The sequence below is a fragment of the Rhincodon typus genome, chromosome 11 (assembly GCF_021869965.1).
Source record: "Rhincodon typus isolate 14 chromosome 11, sRhiTyp1.1, whole genome shotgun sequence".
In the NCBI taxonomy this organism is placed as follows: domain Eukaryota; kingdom Metazoa; phylum Chordata; class Chondrichthyes; order Orectolobiformes; family Rhincodontidae; genus Rhincodon; species Rhincodon typus.
The window spans coordinates 4,511,992-4,522,376 of NC_063342.1; the positions used below are offsets into that span (position 1 = coordinate 4,511,992).

Sequence of the window (10,385 nt, forward strand, 5' to 3'; positions counted from 1 at the left end):
CACACACACACACACACACACACACACACACACACACAGAGAGAAAGGGCCAACAATTAGTATCAATCATGGCCTCAAGATTAAGGTGATTACTCTGACTGTGTGTAATGTGCAGTATTGTCTGTGTCTCTCCACAAGTACATCAGAGATTTGTATTAAGAATTGACTGGGCCCCTCAGGACTCATTAGCAAGGTGACAGGGGTAAAGTGCAAAGGAGATATGTGTGGCAAGTTTTTTACACAGAGAGTGGTAGGAGTCTGGAACATGCTGCCAGGGGTGGTGGTGGAGACAGATAGGACAGGGGCGTTTAAGTGACTTTTATAGATAAGCACATGAATATACAAGGAATGGAGAGATATGGGCCAAGGGCAGGAGGGAGGGATTAGTCTAATTTGGCGCCATGTTCAGCATAACATCTTGGGCTGAAGGGCACGTTCCTGTGCTGTACTGTTCTATGTTTGATCAAGTTTAATCATTTTAGGGCCTGAGCACCTGCTCCCATGTCCTTTACCCACCTCATAGACCTGGCCCTGTCATAAGCACAACCAACCCATTTTCACCAACCTGTGGTCTTTATTATCAGCTTCTCTTTCTCCCTGGCTCACCATTATCTATTACTTTGTTTGGCTATCTGTATATCTCTTTCTCTGGGCTCCATCTCCATCTGTTGCTTACTCCTTTCTCCCCACCATCCCTTGGTCTTTCCTAGCTACTAATTCTGATGAAGGGTCACTCGACTCAAAACTCTGTACAGATGCTGCCAGACCTGCAGAGTTTCTCCAGCATTCTTTGTGTTTGTTTCAGATTTCCAGCTTCCGTGATAATTTAACCTTTATTTACTTAACCGAATCTGCTTAGGAAGGGCCAGTCTCAAAGCCTGCTATTTGATGTGTGCAGGTCTGTCACAGTGAACAGTGATTTTCCACATTTTTCCATTGCTTACTCCAGAGGATTTCGGCTGGTGTATCTTACTCAGAAAGGTTGGATAGGGAGCAGGGGAGAACCAAAGAAGGGGCAGGAGGAAACTCTTCCCCTTCATGGAGTTGATCAGCGGCCATAGATTTTACGAAAGCGACAGAAAATTTACAGGAGATGTGAGGAAAGCCTTTTCCACCCAGAGGGTGGTGGGAATCTGGAACTCACTGCCTGTAAGGGTGAGCGAGGCACCTCACTGAAGAACTATTTTGATGTGCTTTTGCAATACCAAGGTATACAAGGCCAGGTGCTGGAAAATGGAATTAGAACAGTTAGGTGGTGGTTTTTGACCAATGTGGAGGTGATGGGCCGAAGGGTTTTTTCTCCTGTATTATAGATCTCTCTGACTCTATAACTAAGGATGGTCTATATGGGGCACCAAGTAAGTGGGTTAAGTAGGTCATCATAGAGTGGCTATGTGGGCACCATCATAGAGTGGGTTAAGTAGGTCATCATACGTGCAGTGATTGGCTGAAATCTACTTTAGGATGCCCTGAGATTGGGAAGGATTGCTACAGAAATGAAAGTTTGAGCAGTCAAGTGGCAGCTAATTTGTACTTTTTTATGGTGTAGTTTGAAGGAGGAATGCTGGCCAGGATTGTGTAAGAACTCTCCGGTTCTCTTTGAACACCAGGAGGATCTAATGAAACAAAGAGGGCAGCATGGTGGCTCAGTGGTTAGCACTGCTGCGTCACAGCACCAGGGACCTGGGTTCGATTCCACCCTCGGACAACTGTCTGCATGCAATGTTTGCAATTCTCCCCGTGTCTGTGTGGGTTTACTCTGGTTTCCTCCCACCATCCAAAGATGTACAGGTTAGGTGGGTTGGTCATGCTAAATTACCCCATAGTATCCAGGATGTCCAGGCTAGGTGGGTTAACGGGTTGCAGAGATGGTGTGAAATCCTTTTCAGAGGGTCAGTGCAGACTTGATGGGCTGAATGGCCTCTATCTGCATGGTCATGATTCTATGAAAGAACTGCAGTTGCTGTAAAGCTTAAACAGAAATTACTGGTGAAACTCAGCAGCTCTGGCAGCTTCTGTGGAGAGAGAAACAACATTAATATATTGGGTCCAGTGACCCTTTAAGATTTAATATGTGAGGTGAGGGCAGCCAAAGGTTTAGAGAATAATTTTACCTTGATACCTCTGTTCAAAATACAGCAACCAGGAGGAACAATAGCAGAGAGTGTGGAAGTAATGTGCTTTTTTTTTCAACTGCCTTTAGCCATAATCTGTCAGACATGTCACGCTTTGTTACAACTGACATTTTATTTTTCTGGATGCCAAGTACAGGTTTGATGCCTACATCCTGTCTTCTGATCTGAGGCTAGTTACTTGCTGATTTACTGAGATTAAAGTAGTTGGACTATAGGCACCAAATACCATTCTAGAATTCCCTGCCTAAATTTATCCAGCTCTCTCTCCTCCTATAAGACGCTCCCTAAAACTCTGAGAACAAGCTTTGCTTTACAAGACTAATGGCTCCTGATGTGACCTGGTGTCAATTATTCATGGGAAATGATGCTGTGAGCATCTTAGGATGTTTAATGATATAAATACAAGCTGCTGCTTTTGGTGTTATTTCACTCAATGCAAATGTTCCACATTGAATGTGTAGCACTATGACAAAGCCATTTGGCTCCTCTGCTTCATGTGGGGTCCCCACATTCCTCATCAACCTCTGTCCACTCTATGAGGTGCTTGTCACCCTGTCATGATATAGCTCAATTCCCAGCCCCCCCACTCCCCGAGTGACCAACGAGTCCCAACTGGCAGTATTCCTGATTTCAATATTCTCCACACTCCTCACAGAGTGTGGAAAATGTGATGCATTGAACGTGTCTTGTCCAGAAATGACAGATTCAAAGAGAGGACCCCTCTGGCCCCAGCACTCGAGATGGCTGAGGTGACCAGTTTCAGATTTCCACCCCCCGCTCCCTGCCACCGAATGCAATTCCAACGGGAATGCTGTCATTGGAGACACAGGGAGAGCAATGGTGCCCTCTGAAGGAGAAGGGTTAGACCATGCCCCACCATTCAGTGAGATGTTGGTTGATTTGACTCCAGGCTGAACTCAACTTTCCTGCCAGTTCTCCATGACTCTCGTCCCCTCAATCAGAAGTTGGTCTAACAGAGCCCTGAATCTATCCAATAACCCAGTCTCCATTTCTTGCTGAAGGAGAAACTTCCAAAAACAAACAGCAAGTAAATTTCTCCTCACTTCCATCATTACTGGGAGAGTCCTTATATTGACACTTTGTCCTCTATTCCGGGCCCCTACATGAAAGCAAGATCCTCTCAGTATTGAACCTGTCAAGCCCATTTGGAATCATGTCATTCACAAAACTTACATTAATCTTTGAAACTCTCATTGGTATAGGCTTAACCTGCTTAACATTTCCATATAAAATTACCCCTTCATCCCAGGATTTAGCTGGCTGAATCTTTTCCTGAATTGCTTCCAATGAAAGTCTATCCTTCCTGAATCTCTCTCAATGTTGGCAAAACAAAAAAACTGATCATTGACTTCAGAAAGAAGGGAGGAGAACACGTCCCAGTCTACATTAACGGAGTTGAGGTCGAGAGAGTTGACAGTGTCAAGTTCCTCAAAGTGACGATAGCCGACAACCTGTCCTGGACTTCCCACGTGGATGCGATGGCCAAGAAGGCACAACAATGCCTCTTCTTCCTCAGGCAGCTCAGGAAATTTGGCATGTCCATAAGATCCCTCACCAACTTTACAAATACACCATAGAAAGCATTCTATCTGGGTGCATAATAACTGCTTGTTACGGCAACTGCTCTGCCCAGGACTGTAAGAAACTACAGAAGGTTGTAGGCACAGCCCAGACCATCACAGAAGCCAGCTTCCATTCATGGACTCCATTTATACTTCTCACTGCCACAGAAAGGCTGCCAACATCATCAAAGACCCCTCCCACCTGAGTAATGCTCTCCTACAACTTCTTCCATCAGGCAGAAGCTTGAACACACGCAGGTTCAAGAACAACTAATTCCCTGTCATTATTAGACTGATGAATGGACTCTCTAACTTCAAATAATGTTGATCTTGCTAATATTGATCTTGCTTTGCGTACGTCCTGTGCAGTGTAACCTATATGCCTCGGGCTGTCTAAGCACCCTCTGAGCTGTATGTCCTTGCTCACTATGATCTCCCTGTTCTGCTCGCAAACAAAGCTTTTCACTATACTTAGGTACATGTGACTACAGTAAATCAAATCAAGTAAGGTACCCAAGATTGTACAGAGTACTCCAGGTGAAACATTACCAATTGCCTATATGTTAGAGTCAAATCCTCCTCACTTTTATGTTTCCATTTCTTGAGCAGGAAACAACAACACTCCATTTGCCTTCTCAATTTGCTTTACCTGCATGCTAGCTCAAGCTGATTCATGTGCTAAGGCACCCAGATCTTTCTGTAGCGCAACATTCTGCAATCTCTCTCCATTGAAATAATAATCTGCTTTCCTCTTCTTCTGAAGACTTGGAGTATAATGGGAGGAAAGGGAACGTCTGCATTATCAGCAGAAAAACAAACATCCCGACTCCTCTTGGCTCGCCTCGAATCCATAAAAGGCTGCAATAAGATGACTTAGCTGGAAATCCCTGTGCCTCCATTCTTGTTGTTAGCAACTTGCACAGTCAGGTTCGTAACAGCTCCGAACTGACAGTCACTAGGATGCAACAAGTGTAGGTTGCTTTTGAGTCAGGAGGGTGTAGGCTCAGAATCCACTCCAAAGACCTGAGCTCATAATTAGGGTTGAGGTAATTCAGGTTGAGCTGTTTTTTGGATGAGATTTTAACTCAAGGCCCATGCCCTCTCTCATGTGGTTAGAAAAGATTCCATGGCACTACTTCATGGAATTGTTACAGCACAGAGAAAGACCACTCAGCCTGTGTCCATGCTAGCTCTCTGCGAGAGCAACTCCCTAGTCTCAAATATTCTGTTATCCCTGATTTTTCTCTCTTCAGATGATTATCAAATTCTGGAAAAAAAAACATTTTGTTGAAGCTTTTCATCTTGTACACATTGAGACAACTCATAAGAAATAGCAATGTAAAGGGCACGACCAAGCAGAGCCAGCCTGCTTTGATTAAAGCATAATAAAGCTTGGTAGTTAACTGTCAGTCATCATCAAACTGGTGTATTCTCCATGGCAACACCTCTAACACTCACAGTCCACTTGCCAAACACACGTACTCTCCTCATATAAAGTATCAATGTTGTTTTCACTATTCATTGGTATTCTTGTCAATAGTCCAGATGAATGCAAAATGAAAAACTTCAAGAAAATCTGTCTATTTCAGCAATATTCAAGTTCTAAACCACAAAAATAACTATTTGTATCTAATTCTCTTCTAAAAACTAAATTTGCTTCTACCATACTCCCAAGCAGTGCGTTCTAGATCCTAATAATTAGCCAACAAAATTCTCTGAGGAATAGAAGAATTGAATATTATTTAAATGGAGAAAGACTGCACAAAGCTACAGAACAGAGAGATTTGGGAGCCCTCATCCATGATTCACAAAAGGCTAGTATTCGAGTTCAGCAGATGATAGGGAAGGCAAATGGAGTGTTGTTTATTTCAAAGGGAATGGAATATTAGAGTCAGGAGGGTTTGCTAAATCTATACAAGTCACTAGTCAGACCATAGCTGGAATACAATGAACAGTTTTGGGTCTCTGATCTAAGGAATGATACACTGGCATCAGAGGCAAGACCAGAGAAGGTTCACTAGGCTGAATGGTTATGGAGGGACTGTTTCATAAGGAGATATTTAGTACTCACTGGAGTTTAGAAGAATGAAAGGCAATCTTATTGAATTATATAGACTTCTTAGTGGCCTTGACAGGGTAGATGTGGAAAAGTTGTTTTCCCCTATGGGAGAGCCTAGCAGCAGAAAAAGTAATTTTAGAATATGGAGTCGCAGGCTAAGACAGAGATGAGGAGGAATTTTTCTCTCAGAGGGTCGTCAATCTGTGGAATTTTTGCCTTTCAAGTCTGGGTCATTATGTATATTCAAGGCTGAGATAGATTTTTATTCAATAAGGGAATCAAGGGTTATGGGGAAAAGGAAGAAAAGTGGGGTTGAGGATTATCAGATCAGCTGTTCCTTCAATGAAAGGTGGAGAAAACTTGAGGGGCTGAATGGCCTCTTTCCAATCCAATGTCTTATGGTCTTGTGGTCTAGTGTTGTCGTGCTCTGATTTACCACTTAATCACCAAAAATCTGTCTCCTCCGGTTCTTGAGCTGGTCACCAAGTAGAACAGTTTCTCCTTATCTATTCTGTCCAGACCCTTGTGATTTTGCATAACACTGGGGCAGAGAAAGTTCTCTCTGGTGTCATAGCATTTCTGACTTAAACATTTCATTAACAAAATTAAAAACAGATGATCTAGTCATTATCACATTACTGCCTGTGGGCTTATGCTGTACACATACTTGGTTGTCATGGTGGAGCAGTAATATCATTGGTCAAATAATCCAGGGGCTCAGGAAATATCCCACCATGTCCCATTCATATCCCATAGTCTCAGCTTCTGGAATTTAGATTCAATTGATAAACCAGGAATTGAGAACTAGTCTCAGCAATGCTAGCCACAAAATCATCACTGAACATCGTAAAAAAAAACCCATCTGGTTCTCTCATGTCCTTTAGGGATAAAAACTGCCATCCTTATCTGATCTGGTCTAAATGTGACTCCAGGCTTCTCTTGTTCATTCACAGAATGTGGGTATCTCTGGCTACGTTAGCATTTATTGCCCATCGGGCAGTTGAGAGTCAATCACATTGCTGTGGGTCTGGAGTTACATGTAGGCCAGACCAGGTAAAGATGGCAGTTTCCTTCCTTGAAGGACATTAGTGAACCAGATTGGTTTTTCCACACAATCAACAATGGATTCATGGGCATCATTAGACTCTTAATTCCAGATATTTATTGAATTCAAATTCCACCATCTGCCATAGCAGGATTTGAACCCAGAACATTACTGGGGTCTCTGGATTAACAGTCCAGCAATAATACCACTAGGCCATCCCCTCACAGCAAAACTTAACTGCCCTCTGAAAAGGTCTATTAAACCACTCACTTAAAGTGCAAAAGCTAGATAAGAAATACTAGCCATACCAATGACGCCCATGAGAGAATAAAGAGGAACATTTAAGTGAGATAGTGATTACTCCTCAAAATGTGTTGAAAGATGCTATAGAAATGCAGATTCTCAGTTTTTCACCAATGGAATAGTGTTGGCTGAGTGAAGTGAACGTAGTGAAACCATGAGATTAAGAACACAATTAACCATTGTCTAAAAGTCACCCACATGTCTGACCCTGGCGCACCATTCCAGCAAGGCTGGGAGATTGGGGGCAGGGGGTCAAAAGTTAAAGTCATCCCTTTCAGAATTTATAGATACAACTAACCAAAACTATAGCTTCAAGACAAAATGTCTGGCAGACTTTATTTCTGTACTTGCTGCAGAAAGATAGACCAAATTTATTGAGCTCTCGGAAATGTCTGTACCCAATCCAACATTTGATAAACTGCTCAGAGGTTCAGTGTCTGTTGCATCGGCAAATGCCAGAAAGCAAGTTAGGAGAAAATACATCATGAAATTGTAGAACAATACATCACAGTAGGAAGCCTCTTGGACCATCAAATGTGGGCCAGTTCTTTCAATGAGCCACTGAGTTATGTCTAATCTCCCACCTGTGCCCTATGTCCCTGGAGCTTTTCCTCCTGTGAGTACTTATCCAACTCCCTTTTGAAGGGTAAGATTGAATCTGTATCCAACAATCTATCAGCTGCATCAAATCCTAAACCACTCCTTACCCCACCTTGCCTTTCACCTCACTTCTCACCAATCATTTCTCACCACTGACGCTTCAAATTCGGGAACATTTTTGGAATGGACTTATTTTCAAGTTGCTGCTGACTTCTGTAATTTTACTCCCCTCAACAACCGCTAACTCTTAGCCAAATGCAAACTCTAACTGCCCACAACATCACCTCTCGCTGAACAGGTCAGAGAGGCAATGGCCGAGTGGTATTGTTACTGGACTATTTAACCCAGAGACTTCGGTAATATTCTGGGGGCTTGGGTTTGAATCCAGACACGGCAGATAGTGGAATTTGTATTCGATAGCAATCTGGAGTTAAGGGTCTAATGGTGACCAGGAAACTATTGTTGATTGTTGGGAAAAAGCCCATCTGGTTCACCAAACGCCACTGAGCAAGGAAAGCTGCCAACAGTTACCTGGTCTGGGCTACATGAGACTCCAGACAATGTGGTTGACATGTAGCTACCCTCTGGGCAACTGAGGATGAGTAATAAATGCATTCCTAGCCAGTAATGCGCACATCCTGTCAATGTATCTGAAAACAAGGTATGCACTGAGAAATGTGCCATTTGTTTAACATTGGGTTGAGGGTTGGGGTCCTGCCTCCCCAATAAGGCCTTCATCCAGAGCTCCTTCAGCCCTCTTAGGGGTGTGTAAATGAAATCCACTGACACAATTCCAGAGCAGTTGCCCTGCAGGGTTCTGAATAATATTTCTCCAAAGTACAACATCACAGATTTGAATTGGGAATATCATCCCAGAGCCTGGGCTCAGTGTCGAGGGGCTGGAGTTTCCTTCTGCCTCAGGGATATGAGCGACACCCATGGAGTCACAGCTGAAGACTCACAGTTCAAAGAGCAAACAATGACCTGCTCCAGTGATGGTAGGGCCTGAGTTCCACCTCATAAACAGCATATAGCAGAGATGGCGATATAGCGTTGATGTCAATGGCTTAGTAATCAGGCAGAAGACTGCAATACAAGTAAAATAAGGAGTTACAATTCTAAAGGGGAAGCAGGAGCAGAGGGACCTGGGTGTAGCTATGGTCATTGAAGGTAGCAGGACAGGTGGAGTGAGCAGTCAATGTTTTATTACGAGGGGCATACAGTACAAGAGCAAGGAGGTGACGTTCAAGACAAAATAGAAATTGCTGTTAAAGCTCAGCAGGTCTGGCAGCATCTGTGAAGAGAAATCAGAGTTAAAGTTTCAGGGACTTTTAAGTGACTCTTGGATAGGCAGATGGAGGACAGTAAAATGTGGGGTATGCAGGGTAGATTGATCTTAGTAGGGTAATAGGTTGGCACAATATTGTGGGCCGAAGGGCCTGTACTGTGCTGTACTGTTCTATGTTCTATGTTTCTATGTTCTAGGTCGAATGACCCTTCCTCAGAGTTCTGCTGACATGGGTCCAAATCCAATTTAACCAACTGATTTCTTTTTCTTCTGTATTTGAAGGCTGTTGTTTCAGTGACAGTATCTGTGAAACCATGCCCTATCAGTGTAGAATTCATCTGGTTCAGTAATGACCTTTGGGGAGGGAAATCTGACACTCCTCACCCAGTCTGGCTTATATGTGACTCCAACCCAATGTGGTTGACTCTTAACTGCCACCTGAAATGACCCTTAGTTTAATGGCAGTTAGGAATGGGGCAACAAAGGCTGGCCATGTCTGACAAAAGCCATCAGCCCATCAAACAGGAAGAAAGATTACACATTCACCATCGCAGCACTCCACAGGGTAGTTCAGGCGAGGGGTTGAAATCTTTCTGGTTTGGCCATATTTGGCTCCAGCTTTCCCTCGCTGTCTGTTTTGCAAACTCCAGCCATTGTCTTGCTAAAAGACAGATATTCACACAAACTTTAACTACAGGCACACTATTACCGTAATTCTCTCATCCTTATCATCCAGTTGGACACCGTCCTTTTTCCACGAAATGGTTGGCTCTGGATGCCCACGAGGAGGTTGGCATTCCATGACGGATGGCTCACCCGCTGCCACCATAACATCGGAAGGGTTCTGTCTGAAATCATCCCGGAGAACTGTAGAGAGAGGACACAAGAGTTCTGTTGATAAAGTTCCTCATTGGATTCTTTGTGACCCTTAATTCAGACTGTAACCACACAACGAATTGTCTCCAGCAATGTGAGAGTTTGTACATCTCTGTGTGAAACCAGTGCAAGCCTCAGACCTGTACCCGAAAGGGTGCACTGCACCAGGGCGTTAAAGCGATAGAGGGATCTCTTTTGTACCCCAGTGTTATACAGTGACAGACATGTTCCACCAGTACTACACCCCAATGTTATACAGTGACAGACCTGTCCCCACCGGTACTGTACCCCAGTGTTATACAGTGACAGACCTGTCCCCACCGGTACTGTACCCCAGTGTTATAGAGTGACAGACCTGTCCCCACCGGTACTGTACCCCAGTGTTATACAGGAACAGACCTGTCCCCACCGAAACTTGACCACAGTGTCACACAGCGGCAGACCTGTCCCCCACCGGTACTGTACCCCAGTGTTATACAGCGACAGACCTGTCCCC

At 43.9% G+C, this 10,385-nt stretch overlaps 1 protein-coding gene across 1 annotated transcript in view; it reads left to right on the forward strand.

The window, feature by feature from the left end:
• LOC109913758 (roundabout homolog 1-like) overlaps nucleotides 1-9,817 on the forward strand; it is a 58,178-nt gene extending 48,361 nt beyond the window's left edge. Inside the window, exon 16 of the mRNA XM_048603016.1 lies at nucleotides 9,750-9,817. Within this exon, the coding sequence (XP_048458973.1) occupies nucleotides 9,750-9,817 (68 nt within the window). The remainder of the gene's footprint in view (nucleotides 1-9,749) is intronic.
• The last annotated feature ends 568 nt before the right edge of the window (nucleotides 9,818-10,385 follow it).